Source organism: Anopheles marshallii, chromosome 3 (assembly GCF_943734725.1).
Source record: "Anopheles marshallii chromosome 3, idAnoMarsDA_429_01, whole genome shotgun sequence".
Classification (NCBI taxonomy): domain Eukaryota; kingdom Metazoa; phylum Arthropoda; class Insecta; order Diptera; family Culicidae; genus Anopheles; species Anopheles marshallii.
This window is the reverse complement of record NC_071327.1, coordinates 17,592,269-17,616,446: the sequence shown is the minus strand read 5'-3', so window position 1 is coordinate 17,616,446 and position 24,178 is coordinate 17,592,269. Positions and strand designations below refer to the sequence as shown.

Genomic DNA, 24,178 nt, shown 5'->3' with positions numbered 1-24,178 from the left:
GCAATCGATGTACAAATCGGTGCTGCGCTGCATTGCGACGTTAGTTCATCTATTTCGACCAAGCCTAGAACTGTCTGTCGACCTAGTAGCCATCCGCGACTCGAAGGTGGAAACTTCGGAGACCATCTTCTATAAGCCAATCCAGATCCTGGCATACGCTGATGACACAGATATCGTTGGTTTACGGCTCTCCAAAGTATTGAGCAGGCTACGGGAAACCTCGGGTTGGATATTAAGGAGACAAAAACCAAATTGATGGTGGCTCCACTAGCGGCACGGCTAACAGGCCATAATTTACGCAGGGATCCGTGGGTGACGTACAAATAGGTGGGCACTCTTTCGAAGTCGTCCAAAACTTCACCTATCTTGGGTCAAAAGTCAGCACCGACAACAACATTCATGTTGAGATATGCGCTAGGGTGCTGGCTGCCAACCGGTCTTTTTAAAGTCGCGACGAACGAAGCTGGGACTATATAGAACCTATATAGTTCCAGTACTAACATACGCCTCTGAGACATGGACTTTGTCCAAAAGTGCCGAAATCCACTTAGCCGTGTTCGAGAGGAAGATGCACGGAAGAATTTTCGGCCCCGTATGTGTGGAAGGACAATGCAGGAGGCGTTAGAATGACGAGCTTTTAGGAGCTGGACGACAAACTCGAAACTGGCGGATTAGACTCGCCAGGTGGGCTGGTCATGTCATGAGAATGACACAGGATGACCCAGCCCTTAAACCCTTTTTTAGGTTGTCCACATGGACAGAGACGGTGGGACCACATTGAGATGGAGTGATGATGTCGATGCGTCCGCCAGAAAGCCCGGTATAATGGATTGGCAGACGAAGGCGCAGATCAAGAACCGCGAACCGTTTGCTGTGCCTTGTAAGTAAGTAAGTAGTTGCGACGTTACCAGAAAGTCAGAACTGATGCCATTCTTATTATACTCTGTTAGTGCTTAATGGGTTACTTCATCATTTTTAATCTTCGGTAGTGATGTTCAAATACAACTTTCAAGTAAAAGCAATTAATTAGTAAATTTTATCTGTTTAATATCAGTAGCTGCTGGAGGATATTAATGTCCGCAACCGGGAAGGCGAGTGTCAAAAGGGTAGGAAAAAGAAAACAACTGAAAAAAATGATAAATTTGCAAAATTCACCTATCGCGGAGTTTTGACCCTCGATGTTATGCACACACATACACACACACACTAGCCCACACGCACACAACATAGGCAGCGGTCAAATGAAAGAAGCTAGGCCCGGCGGTCCCGACCACAATGTATGTAACCCCCGCATAAGCTCGCTGTAAGTACAGTGCCAAGGCACACGGGCAGCAAATTCGGCGAATAGTAATGCGGCACTGGACAGCCCGCACAACACGATGCGAAGCATTCGGGCGGGGCGGGTGTTGTGTTTTGCGGGGATGGTAAAGAATAAAAGCAGCCAGCAAAATGGCACCACGCACCACCGGCACGTGACGCGTGCGCTTCGTTTTCCGTTAGGAACAAATGCATTGCTCAAGCCGGCGGCGTTGTCGTTTGCGCACCGGGTGGAGCTTTTGCTCCCGCGAATGGCGTGATATCCGCGACGAATGCCGTCGCACAACCTTGGCCACCTTCGTTGGGTGCTGCTGGAGCTGCTGGCGTCGTTTGCGCCGGGGCGGCGGTACCAGCATGAACGATTGCAATACGTACGTTGTGGTGGCGGATGCCAGCTGCGGATGGTGCCCGTTTACACCCGGCTGCTTTACGGTGCGGGACGACGGACACGATGCGGAATGGAGCGCATGATGATGGTGAACGTTCCCGGCACTTACGGCCATCTGGGTGTGTCCGTTCGAGGCAGCACTGTGACCTAAAATGAGATCGGAAATAGAGCCGTAGGAATACATAGGGATCACTTTAAATGATCTCGTTCCGACAACATACCCAGTCTGGAACTGGCTGTTCTAACCGATCCGCCCGATCGCTCGCTGCGATGTGATCGCGAAGAGGATCCCGTGGTGCGTTGCTCTGCTCTGGTGCTGTGACCGTTGCTGGTAGCACTTTGCTGCTGGTCCTTCGAATCCTTCGGCTGGTAGCGCGTTCGGCGCGGTCTACGTGGCGGCTCAACGACGCCACTGTTTGGAAGATCTTCCGACGAGCTAGCATTCGACTGCAGCTTCTCCTTGCTGCACATTCGCACCAGGCGACGAGCTTCGGTTGCCATCGGAGCACGGCTTCGCCGGCTCGACCCGGAACGATTCGACACACCGTCCCCGGTAGTTACCGCCCCACTCGATGGACCCCGCAGTGAAACGCTGCGCGTGAAGTTTCCTTCAGCTCGGTGGCCAATACTTTCATTCGATGAAGCGGATGATACTGTAAGCGAGAAATTCATAAATTGTAATTACAGTCCCTGGGATTCCTGGAATACTGCAACTCACGTCTTGATTGACGCTGCGCGTGACGCTTGAGACTGTCGTCGATGTTCTTGGACACTTGTACGCCGCGCGATTTCATGATCTTGTTCGTGGTCGAACACTCGCGGATGGTTCCGAGCGTGCATCCACCGTTCGAAAGTCTTCGACGGTGTCCTTCGCCGTCGTTCAGCTCGTTCAAGATGCTCTCCATGCTCTCCCCGTTCGACATGTTGTTGACAACCTGGGCAGCAAATTTAAATCCATCAGAAGCCGGAGATCACAAGTTGTGTAAGAATCATTCATATGAATCTTAAGTAAGAAGTTATTCAAATAATCGAATCGACTCCCAATGGGTTCATGAATCTTCAGAGCAGAGGCTTATCAAATCCCTTGAGACCTTAAGCGAAATGGCAGTGGGCAAGTTCAAGACCCGAGGTGGGTAATGGGGGAGGTTGCTCCATCCAAGTCATAAATTATGCATGTTTCATGGCTCTTTGAGGATTCATGAATCTTTGTACTAGAGATTCAGATTCACCCAATGCAGATTCAGATACACCCAACACTAATCACAACCATATTCCACATACTCACATTCATGATTTCATCCGCGGCTCGTGTTAGCTCCTCCAGAATACGTTCATCCCTTTCCAAGTCCTTCTTTCGATCGTATGCAGGAGTTACAGCGATCGTCCTGTCACCCGCTTGCACAGGCTCAACAGCGGCAGGTGAAGCACCCACCGAACGCTGCGCCGCTTTCGGTTTCATGACGAAGTTGGATAAATTTTCGTAGTGTGGACTACCACCATCGGCGGAAGAAAGTGTGGAAGTCGTCACACTGCTACTGCTGCTAGTTACGCTCACACTGTTGCCGGTCGCATCAATCGCCGATGCACCACCTCCTGCTGTACGGATAACTGCTGGACGAGGGGATGCCACAGCTTGCACCTTCGTTGCAGACGGTTCTAGTTGACTGTGGCGCAGTAGGTCTGGTTTATCGTTCGTTAGCTGCCAGATGGACGCTTTGGAGGCAGTACCCTCACCGGAGCTGGACGTTCCAGTGCGTCTGATAAAGGAAGACGTTAGTGTGGCCGATCGCTGAAAGGGTGAGCTAGGGGCGGTCGTCGAATTCGTTGGCGGTTTGCCGGATGGAGCCGCCGTACCGGACGGCTGCTGCTTGTTCGGGTTGACGCCGAAAAATGACAGTTCATTCTCGCGCAACTGCCGCGCACCGGATGACAACCGGAGCGAGGCTCGTTCTTCGTTACGCACGGCACCGGGTGTGGTGGCCGCGGTCGGTATATATCTCCGGAATTTTGGGGACTGCTGCTGGCTATCTGCCATCGATTCATCATTTACAGTCGCAGTCAGTTTTGTCGTAGATGGGTCTGAAACAAATGAGATATCCGGAATAAATCACCAATGTTTAAGGTACTTCCAACGGAGGTCCTACACGTACCTGGACTAGAGGTGTGGGATGATGGTAGTTTTTTCACAGGCGTAGGGCTCTTCAACTCAATCGACATCACAGCGGAAGGCTTGCTCGGCTGACGGCTGACCAGGGCCGAGGGTTTTACAATATCAAACTCTGCAACATATTGAAGAGAACAAATACACCATCAATCACGAGTTGTTGTCACCACCTTCGTTATCACCTGATCTCGCGGTTAGATTAGTATCTGATGGTCAGGACACGAACGTATGCCTGATGGGGAGGGGAGGGGGCTAGTGTTTAAGAGTGCAACACACAAAACGTATAGACAACTTCGGAAGCATCAACACGTGCTGGTAAGTGCTGTGTGAAGGTGGGCGGGGAGATAGATAGTGATAGTGGACCCGGGCTTTCACTTACCTGCAGACGAGTTCACCGAGAAGGACGCATCCTTGATCTCAACGCGTTTGGCAGCCGTCAGGCTGGTGCTGTTGCTGTTGAATTTCTGAATGTTTCGCTTAGCCTTGATGCGGCTCCAGCTGCCGGACAGTTCGGTGGCCTGCCCAAAGGACGACGTCGACGAGGAGGTGGTATCGGCCAGATTGCCTAGATACAGCTTTACCTCCTCGTCAGCCTTCGCGCTGTCGCTGTCACTGTCGTACAGTTCGGCTGCATCGTACAACCTACGCAGCTGGGACAACTGTTGACTAAGGACGGTTGAGCCGAGCTTCTTCAATCTCGGAGCCGCTATCGGTTTGCCGAACAGCCGATCGACATCGTCTGCCGTGCTCGAACGGCGCACGGCCGTGTTTTTGCTGATGTATGCCTCGAAATCGGACAGGCGCGATTCGCTCGTAAGGATGCGTTTCGCCGCCGTCGTCGACGGCAGGATGGAAGAGTAGCGGGACACACCGTACCCGGATGAGGCGTCGCGCTCCAGGGAATCTCCATCGAGCGAAGACGCGTACTTGGTCGCCCTCAGCTTCGGATAGTCCGCGTAGATGCTGCTTGCGCTGCTTGACTTTGCGATCGAGCTATTGCTGATCGTGCTGCCGCTGCTGTTGCTACCAGCCACGCCTCCGTTCAGCTGACAAAACGCCGAATGTCTGCGCGCTTTCGGGCTGGACACATCGTTACTGCGCTGATACAGTGGTGATGTGCCGTTCTCGCCGAGCGAATCCCTCCGCAAAGCCTGTAGACTCTTCAGCGCTTCGTCTAGCTTCGTTGCAGCGCGCATGGTCCGCATGATCAGCGAGGTCGACTTGAGCTCATCCCCGGTGTTGGATGTCGTTGCCGATGCTGTTTCGTCACTCGTGGCGGTCATGTCGATCAGTATCTTGGTGGTCGATTTCGAAGCAGCCGATTCGGCGCTGGTGGCCGCACCGTGATGGTTCGCTTTGTCCACTACTCGCCCATGCCCCAGGTCGGAGGGATGTGATCGCGGTGCATTAATGATGGTGTATGGGATGTGCATCATAAGGTGGTTAGGAAAGGGGCAAAAGGGGAGGCGATGTTGAGCGTGTTCGTGTGTTTGGTAATGTACAGTGTGCGGTGTGGAGAAAGGTGAGAGCATTACACGCAACAGAGTAGCACCATGAGAGGGAAGAGAGAAGAAAACGGAAGGTAGGGCTAATATAGAGCTAACACAAATCAAGTACAGTACTGCTTAACCGATCGTCTACATTAGGCGCTTTAAGTCGATTTTACGCGCTCGCACTTTTCTGCTGCAACTGCACAGTGCATCAGTGTGCCTTCGGTAAGGTCAGAATTAGTTTTTGAAAAATTACACTGTAATTTAAACGGATGCAAATGTTAAATGAACTTCAAGCTTAAATAATCACTAATTTATGCAAGGGTTTACTCTACCTATATTTGATATGAATTATTTCCTATAACAGGATTTTACCAATACAGGGTTTCAATCCATATGATGAAACTGTTCAACCAATTAGGAGAATGTTGCAAAATATAGTGAAACATTGTAATCGCGTTATGGAAGTTTGCAATCGTGTACAGTAGAACGTTGATTATCGTGAACCGAGCAACTGTGAACCGGATACATGCCGATTAATCGATTCCTAAGGGTAACACGCCTATTAGGATGAAGACGACAGGTCAACGCTTGAAGCATTCTTTTTTTTCTATATCGGGAGATATTTAATATTAGCAATATGGGATATTTTCCAGAGAGTTTACCCGCTGACAAACAGAAAACTCTCAAAGCCCTCTCGTGCCAATGGAGTAAACGTTTTAAAAAAATATTTCTTTTCTACTAGCTGTCACTGTCACCCGCCGGTTAACCTGGCCCTGGATAATCGACTTTCTTGCATACGGCCAAATGATGTAAGGAACGCTGCTGTGGAACATTGCAATCTTTTGTGTATTCTTGACAAACCTTCGTTCGTTTCGTTTGTTCATATTAACATATTTATAACAACACGCAGCAAACGTGGCAATTAGTAAAACAGTCTCTGGCTGTATGGAAGATTCCACTACATGATTGCAAACTTCCAAAGTGTTCTACTAGCGGTTTGTAACGTATCGAAACCCTGCAATGTAGTATAAGCATCGAAGTAAATTATGACCATTATCCATCATGATCTATTCCCATTGTACAACAGCGGTCAAAATAAAGGCGAGCGGGCGAAAAAACACCTAAAAGCACTTGTTGTAGACGATCGGTAACGAATTAACCGATAGATTGTGAGTACATCTGTGCAGTTTAGGCAAGCGTAAATGTACAGCATGGCGTAGCGTAAGGTAAATGTTTAAATTTCGCTGCACATTTAATAGAACTTCACGCTCTTCGCTTCAACTTCACGCTCACATTCCTGCCTGCTATGATTTTTAGAAGCTGTACAAAATCCGTCCCGGGAGTATCCAGGGGTTTCTTCCCATCGCATTGTTAGGATGAATTGTACATCGGTTAAAGGAGAAATGCCACTCAAAATCGTGGTGAAAGTCCACCAGATCTTACCTGAGGTATTGCTGCTATTCCAGGAACTTGCACCGCCTTGTGGCTGCTGCGTCAAATTGATCTTCGTTGAATAGCTTCCGGCAGCGATGGGCGATGCACTTTTCGTGTCGTGCCCCATCTCAACGCTCAACCTTGCGCCCGGCTCTACCGTTGATGCGGTCGTCCCGACCGGTCTCAGCTTCACACCCCACAGCGCTTCATTGCTGTCCAGATTCTCACCCAGCACGTACGGTTTCGGTTTGATCGGTTTGTTTTTCAGAATGCTGCGAAGCGATATCTCATCCGTCGAGTGACCATCACTTTCATCCGACACGGTCACACCGCCGGTGCCGGCCGCAATGGACGATGGTACGTACTTTCTCGGTGTCGGTTCCGGTGCGGTACGGCCGATACCGATCGTGGTTGTAACCACCGGTGGAAAGTCCTGCTCCGATGCAACTCCCTCAGACGCCGGTGCCAGCTTCGATTCATCCGTAGCGTTAACCGTGTCCGACTCCCCTTCGAGACTCGGCACCAAGTACGACGCACTTCCGGGCGACGCACCTCCAGAGGATCGTCGGCGACGACGGAAGTTGTTCGTTGGCGGTGGCTTCTCGTCCGTCTCGACGATGTTTACCCGGCCCGAGTCGGCCGTGAAGTGTACCTCGGTCTTGCAGAACTCCACACGCTTCTTGTTGCGGCTTAGGTCGTCGATAAAGGTGTGACTGAACCCGTTGACGTTTACTGACGATTTGCGCTCAAACATGCTGCGCAAACTATCCCGCACGTAACTTGTTTCATCGACCGCGATGGAGTGACGTTTCGGCTCCTCTTCCGGTTCCGTCGAAGGCACGAACGTATCGATTGCACTTGCCGATGGTTTACTGGTGATTTTGATGACCATCGCTGGGTTCGTGGATTGTTTCTCCTTCATCTGGGACCTCTCGCCCAAGGTCACAATCGTTGAGCGCTGATGATAGGTGCTTGCACCGTTAGCCAGATTATTTCCCCCTTGGCCACTCTCGGTAGCCGCACTAGACCAGCTAGAACTCAAGTCTGACGAGCGGCCTATCCCACTGTCCGTTGACGAATCCATCTTGGCCATTGCAAACCCGCTGCCGAGCGGCTGTTGACTCATCCGCTCAAATCCGTACGACTTGCGACGCGAATGCCAATCGTCCGGCGCTAGTACGGTAGTATCCGGTGCGGGCTTCTTGCTCGACTGCAAGCTACTGCTCCGATAGTTTGAATCTGACGCACTGCTGGTTTCCAGCTGCCCGAGCCGTGTCTCCACCTCAGTAATAGTTACGCCACCCTCATCACCGCCTCGATGATCCTGCTGGCCGGTAGCATCATCGGCCGGACTCATGTCGTCACGGTAGAGCGACTCGTTGCTGAGCCGTCGCAATCGGCCACGAATTTCACGCAACGTGTCCGCCGTCAGGAATGACGCTTTCGGCGGTGACTTTGCGGACGATTCCGCCGGTTTAACGGGTGGTGTGGACGCAGTTGTGCAGGGTTGATCGGTCACACCTTTCAGAATGTTGTCCAACGCCACAAAGTCGATGTGATTGTTGCGCATGGCCGTGTTCAGCCGTCGGCCGTTCTCCAGCTCCTGACAGATGCGGGACACACTGACGGAGTTCTCGGGCAGATCGATCGGCCGTGTGTTGGTTCTAAAATGAAAGGTAAAAGGCAACACATTACATATAACGAAGTTGAACACCCGGTGGTAAGTTAACTTAACCTCATCTTGCCCACCAATTAAAACAAAGCCTCGAGACTTCTTTACTTTGATTCTTTCCTATTAATGCCAGCAAAGAAAATACACGACACTACACAAACGGTGTGCAGTATTGACTCGTGCTCGTATGAGAACTGGACCATCCTACGCAGTTTCGACGCTACCTACCAACGTACGGCCAGACCCGTGCCTATAACCTGCCTCATTTAATGATGTGCAAATGTTGCAAGCACTTGCGTTCGTTGTCGTTATTGCTTTTGCATCACCAACACGAGGCGAGCCACTTCGGCTTCGGGCGACGCGCACCGATTGAATCATACATCATGCCGGTTCCAGGGACGTCCGGTCCACCGCCAGATGTCGGACGGCGGTACGTACCGCACGGTTCCGTTCTGGCTGATTTGAATTTCAAGTGGATAAGTCCGCGTCATCGTGCGGTGTGCGTTTTATTTTTAGTACTGTGCCCGCCCCACAGGAATGGGAAGTTGGTGGCACCGCAGAAAACCCCCAAATAAACCGGAAGCGAATCCCGTGCAGACGTAACTGCAATCAACTCGTTTGGTACTGATTCGTTCAGGTAATTCCAAGCGGTTGATGGAATTAAAAGGAGAAAAGTAACGATCGATGAAATCACCCGTCAGGTGAGTCAAACTTCTGTAACATGACATGTCTATTAGGTCCGGTTTGGGCGTAGTGAACCAAAAAAAACCCCACCGAAATTCCAAAAATAAAAAAAGTACACCATTTTTAATAAGAGCAATTCCCAAGACACGCGCGACACAACACCAGAAATGATCATCCACCACCTTCCCGTACTCCAGAGTGGAGCACCACACATTCCACTTACCTCGGGGTAGTTTTCCTTGGGAACTGTAATGATCGCCGTATTTTGCTCACTCGCTTCCACTGCGTAGGTTCGACGTCGTCATCGAAGTTGTTCTCGTCACGCTCGGTCGAAAGGTCCTCGATCGAGATGCTTTTGCCGCGGGCCAGCGGTACGTTGCCACCGTTGATGCTGTTCCGATGCAACCGGAAACGCGAACACCGGGGGGGTAGAGAAAAAAACAGGACGGGAGAGGTGAGATTAAATGTTGTACAAGTGACAGCCCCCTGGCAAGAGAACCCCCCCCCCCCCTCCCCCCTCTCCCCCAGACTGCAATTGCGATTGAGAAACACAACAACCGCACCGGGGGCGGTGTAGGTGAGTTTTAATTGTCTTTCTTTCTTGTCACCCGATCCTAATCGAACTTCCACCGTGTGCATCCCTTCATGCAGGCGGGCGTCGTATTGGGACGCACGGGTGGGCGAATGCCGTCATTCACTGTTCACTGCTGTGCCGAGCTTGATGTGCAATTGCAAACCACTCCCGTACGGCACGCCAAACACTGTTCGCCCACCCACACACACACAAAGACACTCTGTCGGAACTGCAAACCCGCACTGACGCACAACAATTTATGATAATTCAATTTTACGATCATTTAATATTGGATCGCTGTCAAAAAAAACGAACATTCCCACCTTTACGTTTGACCGCCTTCTCGTAATACGTGCCGATCAGTAAATCTCGGCCCGGACACTGCGCACTTTAAAACACTCACTGGTTAACATCAATCCAGGCAGATTACCCGATCTGCCGGATGAGTTTTGCATGTGTGTTGGCGAGAAGCGCTGGAACAGCTCAAACACCGCACGAAAACCGCACGTCGAAGTTTCGATCGCGTCACCGGAGACGCTGTTGATCCAACGATCGACGTTTGTAGAATGACGTGCGCAGAGGATCCGGACGCGTTGGGGTCTCGGCCCTGTGTACACGGTGCGTTCGGGTGCCCGGCCTACCGAAAACCCACGTACCGAAAAAGCTCGCGCCCCGTCTGGCTGGGTGCGCTGAGTGAGCGAACGCGAAGAACGGTCGTCATCGTCAACGGGGACGGTGTGAATCATACAGCATGGGAGGAGATATTTGTGCATGTTTCGGGGGCGACGTTTACCAACACCGATCAATTGGTGTTCAAATATTTTGGAAGATCTTTCTAAGCTGATCTTGAGTTGTAAGAACTTGCATCCGTGTAAGCTGAACTTGGTAAGAACCTTCATCCGGCTGGACTATACATTCTCGATAGTGTTGTGCTTAATGAGTCGTTTGAGAAGAGTCATTTATATGAATCTCAAAGGGGGAGTCATTCAGGTCAAGAACCAACTCTCATAAGTTTCAAGAATCTGCAGGGCAGTGTCGGTGTTGGACAAGCTCATAGGCGGAGGTCATAAATCTTGGGTGATTAACGAATCTTTGCATTAGAGATTCAGACTCATTCACTTCAAAGAATCATTCGGATTCATGAACCTGAATCAGATTTACCCATCACTAATTCTTGAGGAATTCCAGTTCTTCCTAACCTCATTATCGATAGTAATAAACATATCCATTCTGTGTGCAAGATCTCGCAAGATCTTACGCTGGAAAGCGTGTGGCCATGGTTGACATTATTCAGGCACGCCACTGTGTCTGCCACTTATACAGCTCAGTGCCAAACACATACAAAAAAAAAACACCATAAAATCGTAGGAGGCCTCATAAACTTAGGGATTCCCGTCCCGCAACACTGTCACATTGAGGCGAACAGCACATTTAGCTCCCTTTATAGTAAAACACCCGATCATTAACCAAAATCGGTAGCAATACAGCACACAACAGCACCGGAATCGGACACTCCGAACACACAACAACAACAAAAAAAACCACGAAACTGTCAATTCGGTCGGCTTTTGAACACTTTGCCGCACAAACGTTTATTGTATTTTAATGAAGTGTAGTACCCCGGTTTCGATGGCTCACGGGTTTTTTTTACCAGTTGCCGTTGCCGAAATTTTATGAACCAATCGAATTTCAATGGACATCCGTGCAATACCTCTTTTCCTTTAATTCGTTTGTTCTGCTGTTTAGCGTGCTACGGACTTTGCATGAACATTTGGGACCTCTGAATGTGTTTTTTTTTGTCGACTTTAAACGCTTTTTTTTATTCTTTTTTGGTAATATCCCCTCTGTCTTATTCTTCGGTACCGGTAATTGCACGCAAACCGTTGTGCATGAAAGCTCGTGCTTAGAAGCGCGTGGAGTTTTATAGGTCCTACACGCGATCGTGGCCAGCCCTGAACACAAACACGGGCGAAGAAATTCCGTAGGCGTACCCCGATGACATAACGAACTGTATCAACCCGATCAGGCGTACTGGACCCGGGAACCCGGGTGGGCTAGTTTAGTGGCGGAGGGAAGGGGGTCCGACGAAACCGGAGATCTCCTGCGGGAGACGTGGAAACAGCGCGATGATGGCATTTCTACTGAAATGGTAAAAGCAGTATCCCTCCGTGCGCCTACATTCTTGAAGCCGTTTGGGTGGATGAAGCTGAAACGGCATGTGGTGGCGGTTGCGGGAGATATCTCCCCGCCGGAGGTATCTCCGCCCGGGAGCTCGAGGCTCATTCTCCGAACGCAAAAGAACCAACGGTCGATAAACTGTCAAGCGGTGCCGTTCACTTTTGTGTGGTACCTGATTTATGGAGTGAAGTTGTTACAGCTAGATTCCTGTCCCCGTTGCACCGCGTCACCCGCTTATTTATTACCCCGCCCGCCGTCCAGGGATGGCGATGAACAACAGAGCTTTTACCGTAGTTCCGATCGCATGCAAATGCCTACGATTCGCGAAAAAACAATACTCTATCAGTCTGCTAAACAGCGTCGTTTGTTTTTCTGCGCTCATAAATCGCCTTCGACCCGGTCAGTTCGAAAGTTTGATATCCTCAGTGTGTGCGTGTGTGTGTGCGTATTAGTGTTGGGTACAATCCATTTTATGGCGGAGTTGCTCAGTAGTTACTTCGGCACACTCTGCCGGACATAATATAGAAAAATTCTATAGAAACTTTTATACTGATAAGTGCTGGAAGATTGTCAGATTCTTTCTAGAACACTGAGTAAAACACTAAAGAATAGAGCTGAAATAGCAAAGGATTTTTTTTAGAAACCTCAAGGAACTTCAAACTCCAAAATACTGTATTAAAAAAAATCCAAAGAAAATTACTCCATTTCTTGTGGAAAATTCGTTGGAAATGCTGTACAATCCGAGGGAAACTACTAGAAATCTTACGAAAAACTAAGAAAACCCCTTTTAAATACTATCCTAAACTCCGTGGAACACTGATCTTCAGCAGTGATCCGATGATCCGGAGTTGACTATAGCGTTGATTGACTCCGAAATACTCCGAAGTTAACACCGGAGCCAACACTGGAGTCGACCCCGGTATTTACTCCAGCGTGAACTCCGAGACTCATATCCGAAGTCGATGGCGTACTAATTCGGTGTCAAATTTAAAGTTAATTTGAAGGAATAATGCGGAATCGATTCCGGATCTTTGATCGATCCGAAGTCGATGGCGTACTAATTCGGTGTCAAATTTGAAGTTAATTCCGGAGTAATCCGGAATCGATTCCGGATCTATGATCGAATCGCAGTCGGAATGGAATCAGGAACGTGCTCCGGAGTTCCCATCACTAATGTGTATATCACGCAAAAAAAGGAATGACTATCATCGGACAAAACAACAACAAAAATCCAAACTCACTCCTTCACCAACAGCGGACGAACATTCCACAGACCACAGGTTTTGGTGGAATTTGGCAAAGCACACACGGGCGCGCGCGCGCTCTCCAACACCGCACGATCGTAAACCAATAAACGCGATCATTATATCCAACTCGAGCTTTCCACCCGCTGCGAACGGTTTGTGGAAATAGAAATCTTCAAGCCTACGCGCTCTTATACATCACCTCATCGTCATCGTCGTCAGCGGGTCGATGAGATCTTACCTTTCCTGCTCGCCGGCAGCGGTGTGCGCTGGATGGTAGTAGGGGGAACGATCGTCATGCGCTTCCGTACCGACTGCATACACCCGGCCGTATCGGAGCGGCGCACCGGAGGTGCTGGTGAAACTGGACGTGGGGCTGGAAAATGGAGGAAATGGCTTCATCGAGCTCACGTACGCTGCACCGGCTAGTGGTGTCGTCTGAGATGCATCGGGTCTACCCGATCCTGCAGCCTGGGGAGTAGAGCGGTGAAGAGATCATCAGTGGAAGGTAGCGAGTCACACCACGCTAGACTTCTGGTCCTCAAGGACAACCGGGTTACAATTCTTTTAGCCACTCGCTATTGGATCCAATTTCCTTGCTTCCTACTGCCGATGCGACACACCGCAGCGGAGGCTTGTCCAAGGATCGGCGATAATTGGACTGCAGTGAAAATTGTTTACCGATCGCATTGCGATATGTGTGGGTGCACTTTGGAAGCCGTTGGCCAAATATTTGACATTCGCCGGACCAGGTTCGGCAGTGGACATACAAAGCGCTAGTTTCGCTAGTCTGTCCATCTTTGGGGCAAATGTCAATGTCACAGGCATTTTTATTTCGGTCACTAGTTTTGATCCCGTGTGGGTTTTCAACCCCGTGGGTAATAAATAACAATGGTCAACCTATCAAGCGGGTTTGTTTGATGTACGGCACAGATAAATGTCAGTCTCTGACCGATGCTGACGATTAATCGTCCGTGTCCGGCGCTGTTTGAAAATGCGCTAAGGTTTTAAACACCCTTTTCCGGAGTATCTCCCCAGATGTCCCCAGATACAGTGTGTGTGTGTGTGTTTGTCTGTATCAAATATAAATTATTTCATCCAACACGGATGTTACCGAAAAATCTGTAGTGCAACACAAATACTTCCTGCTTCTGGTGGCCGCACTCGTGCATCGTCGGAATTTGCAGGCACACACGCTGGGCGTCGTGCAGCTCTTGGCTGAAAGAAAAATATTTACCCATTGCCAGGCACTACCCCGGCAGCGATCACGCGATCGCGCATGAATGAATGTTCAACAAGGAGCACTTGATTGCTCGTCTGAGGACAAACGCACAACCCTTAAATGCGGGCGGCGGCTCGAACCGTTGCCTTACCAATAGTCTACTGCTGCTAGTGGCACCAGAGGACAGTGGACGGTGGAACGAGGACAGCAGATGATGGCTAGAGAACCCGTTGGTGGTGAGTTGGTGGGAGGCGGGTACCATGATGCTGTCGGCGGTGGTGGCGCCAACACCGTGCGACGTTTGTTCCGTCGCATGCAGCATCGATGAGGACCAGCGGGACGAGGTCGTTTGGACGGTTTGTGCCCGGACGACTTGCAGCGAACCAGCGGACGTGCGGGCCTGCAGTATCTCCATTTGCTTCCGCTGCGTGTGCTGCGTACCGTCCGGTGTGGACAGGTTCTGTGACACCATCTGGAAGACAAGAAGAACGCACGTCAGAATTTTAAAGCTATGCTGCAACGGGGGTGAATGGAACAATCCACTGCACGGGAGGAAGGACGACAGTTTTTGCTGCACCACTGATCCTCGGTCGCCCCGTTTTTTTTACCCCTCTTTTCGAAGGTCAGCAGGCGCAACACTGCGCCGGAGCGCATTGCCTTTATGGTGAAACTTCCTTCACCACACTTGACATCTAGATGGCAGCACCGTACAGCGCGCTTGCAATCGCCGCTTGATCGCAATCGGCAAATCGCAGCTGTCTCGGGCATTTTTGGTTTTGCAATTCAACGCGACAATCAAATTGACAGTTAATTGACGGCATTCCGCTCCATCCGGCAGGCCGGTAGTACACACCGGACACGGCCGGCGGTGCAAATTTGGAAAACGTTTGCAACCGCACGGCTCCGGTCGGTAACGAATCAGCTGGCGGGGCTTACAAAATGGGTCTAATTTTTCGGGTCACGCTTAAGCGACACGGTTAGTACGGCAGCACGGAATTAGCCGTGTCGCGCACGATTGCGGGGTGGCACTGTAATTGGCACCGATGAAAATTAGAGCACATAACCAACGGACACAGCACAAGTGCCGTAAAGTGTTGTCACCTGCGTCTTGGCGACACGCTGGAGCGTAAATTGGTGTGGGTTCGTGCCGGGGGGAACCAGCCATCTAGTGCGCTTTTCCCCGATTAGTTAAATGTTAAATTAATGCGCATGTTGGACATAAAGACACCTCAGCTGTGAATGAATAGAAGAGAGAAAGAGAGAGAGAAAATAGCTATCACCCACCAGTGCGAACCGATCCGGTGATAGTGTCGAAGAAAATAAACTAACATCGATCGCCTGCCTATCGGTTTTAATCGATGGATTCAAGTGGTTTACCGTAATTGGTAGCAGTCCGGCACGCACCCTCCGGGCGGTGGTGGCAGTTTTAATTAATTACAACTCGTGTGCGTTGCTTTTCGTGTGTGCCATTACCGAGCCCGCCGCCGCGTAATTCCTGCACGTTCCTGAACGTAAATAAACGGCCACATCTCGTTAGGGGACTTGACACGGGGAAGTGTTCTACTGGGTGTCTACTGCCCAGAGTGCACACACCTCCGGCACACAATTATATATTCATTACGTGCTGGCGGGCAGGTGATGCTTTAAATAGATTCCTTCCAACGGTGTCCTTCGACACCTGCAGCCTTCCCTTAATCACTGTCGATCTTGCAGAGATATATGGCAAGGTCCTCCGGCTTGCACCGCACAGCGACAATGTCGCTCGTTCGTGATAAGCGCTGCTAAAAACGACCTCACCGATGGAAGGCAATTGCCCACCCGCTGCGTAACCCCAACTAATCCCTTTTCGACCGAACCGGGGGAATGGGAATTCGAGCGCGTGGTGTTGCGTGCGTAGCACGGTGCAAACATAGCAGACAAGCCTGGTAGCTGTGAACTACAAGCGCACTGCGAGCGTAACGCTTGTTGCTAGCCGATGTGAGCGCCAGACGTCAACGAAATCGGCGATGATTACTTCCTCGTGGGATATTAACCGCAACCGTACAGGGCGAAGTTTTGTTTTGCAGACGCTTCCCTGCTTGCGGGTCTGTTGCGGGGAATGTACGTAATGAAGTTACGACGCGCATTGCAGAACATAACCGCTCATTATGAGGGTATCTGCTACAAGCCTGGGTCAACTTCCGGGGAGTGTGAGTGCAGAGCATTTTTTTTTTACGGTGGAAACAATTGATTATGTGAATCAGTTCGTCGATGCTGTAGCTTCAAGAAATGGTTTACTGTTGATGGATGAATACAACGCTATTCTGGCGCTGCGGGACTATTCTCGAGCTCTTAAAGTTTGGTTTAAGAATTCCCGATGTTGGTCTTTGCATTTGGAGTTCCTAAAGTTAGACTTTGAAGTTAGAGTTCCGAAAGTTAGTCATTGAAGTTGGAGTTCCCAAGTTAATTAGTTACTTGTAAAAGTGCTCAATTCCTTTTCTTCTTCTTCTTTTTGAGAGTTTGAAGTTGGAGTTCCCAAATTTAGACTTTAGTTACTTCTAATAATGCTCAAGTCCTCTTTTTCTTGCTGACGTAACGACCTACTAGGTCATGCCTACCATTGGGGTAGATCACGGTCTAAGCCAGTTTTTTTGTATGCGTTTTGACGTTTCCAGGCTTATCCGCTTACAACTCGCCATACAAATGGCAAGCCAAATTAAGCCTAGGAAAGAAGGATTAGATTGGTTTCTCAAGGAAAGTACCCAAGTACCCAAAACCCAAACTCGACAAATGTCAAAACAAAGAATTTTTCTAGCTGGCCTGAGCCAGGTTAGGCCAAGTTTCCCATGTGCGAAAAAGGTAAACAATTTTATTTTAAAGAAAAGAACTGAAAAAGGATTATTTTGATAATCAGACTTGTATATTATTTCAAATACATTGAAATTAACATCAAATTACTAAACTTAAATCGATTTTTCTCAAATTTTAGTTTCACAAAAATGATCCCTTGTGTCATTCTTTATGTCAAAATGCTATGTCCTTTACGAATCTGTACAGAATGATACAGCCCGGTACCTGGATTATTTGACAGATACAGGCTTAAAGCTTAAGCTTTCTAAGTTTTGGGATGATCTACCCCATTTATGGCTTACTAGACTTATTTTACCACGTAACCGGATGGTCAGTCCTTACTCCGCAAGATTGGTCCGGATGAGGTTTTGGACCGGTTCTGTCGTGTGAAGAATGGCGTCGCTACAAATACACTACCGAGCCTCAAGTCCTCTTCCTTATCTTAAATAACCTGAGGTCCATAAAGTCACGAGCACATTGTCGGTCTCTCAAAGAGTGAGACCTCCTTGAGAACATTTTCTTTTTGTATTTTTCATGTTTGCAATGGGTTTTGAAGCAGTTTTTTACACAAGAATTTTGAGATAGCATTGCAAAAATGTAGAAAACAAAAACGCGTTTGGCTCAGAAAGGAGTTGAAATTTCAAATCACAATCACAACTTTAAATCAAACTTTCAAAATACAAAGGAAAGTCATAAAAACGTATCCAAAAGATTTTTATTGTGCATAGTCTTGAGAATGATCACGGTTTTACTGCCTCCATTGGTCTATTGGCACTGCTTCTATCAAGGAAAACCGGCAAACCGAGCTTTATAACCTCTCTCGCGTACAAGTGGATTAAATGAGATGCAATATACAAGCTTCTAAACAGTTTCAAAGAAATAAAGTGATACTTCCGCTTTCAGCAGACAAAGAAATTACCGTACAAAAAAAAACACACAGCGCCATTACCACAAAACGGGTAGTGTGCTGTACGATGCGCGAAACCCGGTATGAATTCACTCGCCACACAACAACACTTCAAGGTAGCGTACGGGCGCTTGTTCGCATCATCGTAATCTTCTCTTCCAGTCCGGAGACAGGAAACACACATGACTTCTTACAATGTATAATTGTACCTTTCATACCCTCACGCGCTTCACCGCAGAGCTTATGTGCGCGACAAGTCTCGCGAACTGCCCTCGCCCAGACGACCTTAATGGTTCATTTGCCGGTGCCCGTCCGTCCGGTACCGCGGTCGTGTATCCCGGGGTAAGTGTCCCATCATAAATTCCCAGATGTCTTGTAGCGTTGCCAGTTCTCGCACAGCGAGTTGATTCACTTTCGATACCGATACGGTCGTCTCCGTTGTTCGGTTTCGGTTGCGGTTTGCTGTGCAGTGTTGCCCGAGTCTATTGTAACCATGATGAACATTGCGCTTCGTTCTTGAGACACTCCATCTGTGGTCTCGTAAAATCTATCTCGAGGGGGAGGGGGGGGGGGCGCATTCGAACAATCGATAACGACGCTTCTGTCCATGACACGACACGCTGACTGTACCGTTTTGCAATTGTAGGCAAATGAGCCATTCGTTCCGATCGATGTCTTAGCCGATAGGCCGTTTTTGGGAACCGGCATCACCCGGCCGCTTACGCAGACAATGGCCAGGAGGTCCACAGTGGGGGGGCGGCCGTAATATCTGTATCAAGATCAGCCCCAAAAGGAAGACGATAATTCCACCGCTGACACCGCGGGATGGGGTGAGCGCAACAGAGGTTAATGCATGGAAAACACACTCCCAACTACAAGCCCATTGTTCTGGTGAAAAAGGGCAAGTTCATTACAAATCCTTCCGCGGGGCGCAGATTTCGGGCGGGGAGGGGTGGGCAAAGGTGCCCGGAAACGGGGAGCCGGCCATATCTGTACACTGTGCACCAGCAAAACCCTGATGCCTTCCTCAATAGTCCACTCTTAGCTCCGCTTATTCGTTTGCGCAAAAAAAAAAAAACAGAACATCATGTTAGCGGCTTAACAACATTTTACAACCGAACCGTAACCTCCCCGAGGAGAGGATTGCACTTTTGGAAACCATTTTGCTCGCAGCACTACACCGGGGGAAGACTTTCTCTTTCGCCGTGGGTATGCAATAAAAAAAAAGCTAATAAAAAGAAATATCACGGTGGCCAATTGTTCCAGCGCACCGTGGCGTTGAAATGAACGTTAGCACCATAATTTGGCGTGGAATGGCTTCACTTCCCTCCGGGGTCAGTTGGTTTGCAAACTCTTTTTTTTTTTAGCACACTTTCTTGCTGTCAACAATGTGAAGCGGTGGAGCTGGTAGTTACTGCAGGTAGTTTGGTTCCAATATTTGCATAAGCATTTTATACTTTTGAAAGGTCTTAAGGTCAAATATTGCTTAAAGATGGGTTCATAAACTCACATGTGGGTCGTTTAGATGTGAAACTCCTACTGAAGAAGTTACTGCCTATAAGATATCCACATGATTTGATGGTGGTACAAAGCACAAAACATCAAAATATTGTTGGTGCCGTGACCAGGATGAAGAGGCAATGATTCGTACAAGTGAACCAATTTCCACGGCAACGATCTTTTCACAGAAACCTTCCGGCGACTGTTAAAATATGTACTTTCGAGCAGCTCCCCGTTCGCTTGTCGCTCATTCCCATCAGGGAGGCCCGCAACCCCAAAACTGGAACAATCCATCAACAGCGCCAACGGTCAGGGTGACAAGCCGACAGGCCCCGAACCGTACGGGTGTCGTACCGGAATGTTAAAAGCATGTTGTGACTCTTTCGATTTTCTCTCATTACTGCTGCTGCACCTTTGCGCGCGCGAAAGAGCCGTTAGGTCGAAAAGATGCTACCGAAAGGGTGGAGAGAAAAAAAAAAAAACCTTACCTTGCCGTAGCTGTTGAGTGGTCCATTTACCCAGCGGTCCGCCTCGAGCCGTCCCGTCAGCAGGGCGCCCGTATTTGGATCGACATGTTGCCATTCGCGCACCTCGCGCTGGAATGGTGCCCGTGTTGCCGCCGTCGTACCGGCCCCCGTTGCAATCGCGGCCACTTCCATCCCTGGTGGCTGGTGGTGTGTATGACTGTTTCCGACCGGTTTCGTCGGAACGGTCGTGTTCCAATTTACACGGGATGCGTTTTACGTGCTAGGGGATGGATCGACACTGCTTCCTTCCGCAGATGGGCCGACGGTTCCTGTAAAAGGTAAAGCGACAACCCCAAGAACGGTGGTGGTGAATTTATACAGTGTGTTTGTTTGGCTTTTTTTGCTGTTTTTAGTTGATACAACTAGAGGAAAACAAATGTGAGAAACGTCTGCAATAAATAAGCACGCCCCGACAATGGTAAGTGTAAATCAGAACGAAAACAGTAACTAAATGGGGCCAAACAGAACGATGCACCGGTCTGCCCGGACAGAATGTGCGGGTTCCTGTCGGACCGGGCGTTTTTTTTTTGTTTGTTATCGCAGATCAACACAGGCAAACGAACTCCGATGGGTAACGAACTCGGGTTGCGCCAGCGTCGCCCATAAAAGGGACGCGCACGGAACCGTTCGCACATACGGCCACCGTAAACGGGTTCGTCGCTTGATCGCAAGATGTCTTTCGTTCGTGCGCAAATCCCATAAGGAACACGCATCGCCACGCACGGTGGGCACTTGACACGGCAAGTTCAATGCCGCCGACAAAACCCCGTCACCGGGGATGGAGTTTGCCGACCAGCGTAAATGATTGCTGTGTTCCAAAGTTATACCAGGCTATCACACCAAGGAAGATGGTAAATCTCTTCTCCCGCCCTATGGTGCATTATGTTTGAACGCAAGACTTAATTGAGACCCTTCTTTTATTTGTGAACATTTTTTGACTATTCAATCAGCTGAGCAAGAAACACACTCCATCACAAATGTCTTTCGAAATAAAAGAAAATTCACATGGTTTTTTTTTACAACTTTAAACCGCTGAATGTCATTAACGCTTAGAAAACACATTGTTGCCGTAATCAGTAACATAATTCAAATTTCAATCTCTTCTTCATGATGAAAACAATCTTCAGTGAATGTTTGTTTACGTCTTCGTCCATCTCCAAATTTCTTCCATTTAAAACTCAACCTTATCTTATCTTAGCTCTTCCCTGAGAAGGTATAATTGTTTCCCTAAAGTAAGTATTCTCCACTAGACGAGAAGAAATTTTCCCATTCGAACAATACGCAAGACAGCTGAAACGCTATGTAATTATCTTTTATTCATTCCATTCAATCTCTATCTGCCGGTTAGGAAACAGTTTCTAAACTTTTGGTTCGTCGTCTCCACGTGGTACTCAATGTCCGCTCGGATCGCTCGCGTACACGCATCGTATCGTTCGACTAAAGCGACCAATTCTTCGCCCAGGTACGTCGCAAACGCGTTAAAACGGGCTTGGTTCTGTTTGCTAGAGCCTTCCAGTTGTTCTACGTACTGTAGGGATGGAGGAGAAAAGGTATTAGTGTTCGTTCCAACTGCCATACCCACTCGGCCTTACCTCCGTAGTGCAATTGGTGGAGCCTTGCGCACACACGGGTTGTGCCTGAGTAGCATAGACAGCGGTATTGCGTAGCTGCTCCAGGAAAGCATTGTTGGCCGACGAGAAGTAAACGATCGTGCGTGCATCCACCTGGTAGCAGTAGGTTAGACGAGTCGGTGTGAACAATGCTTGCCGGAATTCGCCGATATAGCGCTGCAAGCACCGATCCGCATAGAGGTTGTCGCTGACGGTTGCCTCATCGATAAGGGACGCTGTGGCAGCGAACATTCGATTCCCGATCGCATCACCAGCAGTTTGAATTATACGCTTATAATTGGTGGCAAGATCACTCAACAGTTCGCCGACGCGTTTGTTGTGTTCCACCCCTTGGGCATCTAACTGGTCGAGAAAGTTTTTCACTTTTTTGGATTCGGATTCGTCACTAAGACGGTTCTGCAACAGTGACGAGTATCCGTCACGCACTTGACGTACGCTTCCGTTGGACTGGAGTTCCATCTGACGGGCAGTGTCTATGATCGTTCGGTTGACAAGCGTCACACTACCCGATAGATCCTGCAGCGCGTTTTGGATGCTAGTGTTGGTGGTCGTCTCGTACCCGATGGCCGTGGTACGATCCTTGGCAACTCCACCGTACACGTTGGCAATGTCCCCGAGGGCCGAGTTGATCAGCAATATTGGTGAGGTTAACGATTGTACCATGCTGGTAGTGATGAGCGTGGAAATGTTTTTACTGTTGTAGGAAGAATCGGACGAACTGGCCGTTTTAAGCGCCTCGGCAAATGGTGGCAAATTGCGAGCGAGTGTTCCGATCTCTGTGATTATCGTGCTCACATTAGCGGTGAGAGTATCCAATACGTTCGGTCGTACCACTCCCTCCAGGTTGTGGATGGTGCTAGAAGCTTTCTCGAGTGCGGAAGTCGTTGGTAATACCGTGGCTTGCAGTTCATCCATCAACGCCTGCAACGTGTCGGTACCATTCGCACCAAACGTAGCTGCCACGTGGCCCAACAGCTTGTTGAGCGGAGTGGTTAGGTTATTGGCAACATCGAACAGTACCGCCGTCACACCACTCCGATCGAGGTTCGCTTCGTACTTGAGCAAACTCGCGTTAGCCTTCACGATTGACACCACTCCCGACCCAATGGCACTGCGGAAGTTTGCATCGAACCCGGGCACACTGTACGGCAGTCCAAAATCACCCGCACACAGGCATCCTCCAAGAAAAGCACCACCAACGATCAGCAGCGAATATATCCAGCGTGTCATATCGCAACTTTCTGTCTTTCACGCACCGAAAATCTCACCACACTGATTGAGCAACGGTGGTCAAAACTTCTTACGAGCCCACAAGCAGACGTTCTCCTGCGGTAGCATCTTTATCTCTGGCTTGCTCTCTGTTTTCTCGTTCTCGCCTGCAGCCCCTCCTCGGATCAAACGGTACTTTTACAACACTGGCCAGCGCATGTCAACGCGCTTGACTTGGCCGACTTTCTCCACGTTCTGCTTCCCGAACGGACTGGAGAGCAATGATCTACCGCACACTCTCCCAGAAGAGCTCCAAAAGCGAAACGGCGAAGCGAGCTACAGAACGAATAAGACATCACCACAACAGGCAGCACTCGAAATTGGGAAAACAAATCTACCGCTAGAACACGGTCCATTACCGGCTAGTGACCCATTTCGATTATTGATGCGTTTGATTATACAGCAGTTCAGCCGACCTGAGGTAGTCAACTGTCCCGGTGACAAGGGGGCCCGAGATCCAATAACTTAAAACGTGCGAAACAGGAAACGACACAGGAAACGAGAGCAATTCGATGCGCTGTGGACCCAAAAAAAAACGAGGTTCCAAATTTTGAAATGCTCAGCCCAGGCGGAAAGAAACGAGTTCGAACGTCGATATACACCACTCGCACAAGATGCCGGCGGATCCCGCTGCGTTTTGACCAAAACGAAATGATAGCCCCCCCCTCCCCCCCTCTGCTTCCAACCACAAACCGAGCCTGTTTTAAGAGACCCGAGAATGTTCCCCCCCTGGTTTGGCTGTGGTTCTGATGTCATCCAGAAGAAACGCCGCCACCTTTAGTGCTCGCATTAGAATTCTTCCAGTGCGTCATTTGTTTGGATAAAATATTGTAACCGAAAGGCGAGGCTATTGCTTTTTTTCGCTCTTTGTCGAATGGGATTTTGGAATGATGGGGCTTTTCTGTGTGTGTGTGTGTGTGTGTGTGTGTGTGTGTGTGTGTGTGTGTGTGTGTGTTACGGTTGCATACTAGAACGCTTAATAGCCATTCGGTTGTACCATTTTGGGAAATAATTGTTTCGCTTTCCAAACGAACGATCTTCCAGAGACGCGGTTAGGATTAATCGAGCCATGCAAATGCGGATGGCTTTATCGTGTGAAGATGTAGGATGATGCGGTACGTTTCGACGATCGAGATGATTAAGGT

The 24,178-nt window shown here is 49.2% G+C and overlaps 2 protein-coding genes across 2 annotated transcripts; both read right to left on the bottom strand.

The window, feature by feature from the left end:
* Positions 1 to 1,496: 1,496 nt before the first annotated feature.
* LOC128710792 (serine-rich adhesin for platelets) lies at positions 1,497 to 20,265 on the bottom strand. The gene is made up of 11 exons (XM_053805645.1): positions 20,095 to 20,265; positions 14,522 to 14,842; positions 13,390 to 13,619; positions 9,376 to 9,543; positions 6,806 to 8,460; positions 4,249 to 5,232; positions 3,856 to 3,984; positions 2,991 to 3,784; positions 2,424 to 2,640; positions 1,927 to 2,358; positions 1,497 to 1,852 (listed from the first exon to the last, which is right to left on the bottom strand). Exons 1-11 carry the CDS (start codon positions 20,263 to 20,265, stop codon positions 1,497 to 1,499), a joined length of 5,457 nt encoding a protein of 1,818 aa, XP_053661620.1.
* A 1,201-nt stretch (positions 20,266 to 21,466) lies between these two features.
* LOC128714849 (uncharacterized) lies at positions 21,467 to 22,994 on the bottom strand. The gene is made up of 2 exons (XM_053809730.1): positions 21,726 to 22,994; positions 21,467 to 21,661 (listed from the first exon to the last, which is right to left on the bottom strand). Exons 1-2 carry the CDS (start codon positions 22,992 to 22,994, stop codon positions 21,467 to 21,469), a joined length of 1,464 nt encoding a protein of 487 aa, XP_053665705.1.
* Between the last annotated feature and the right edge of the window lie 1,184 nt (positions 22,995 to 24,178).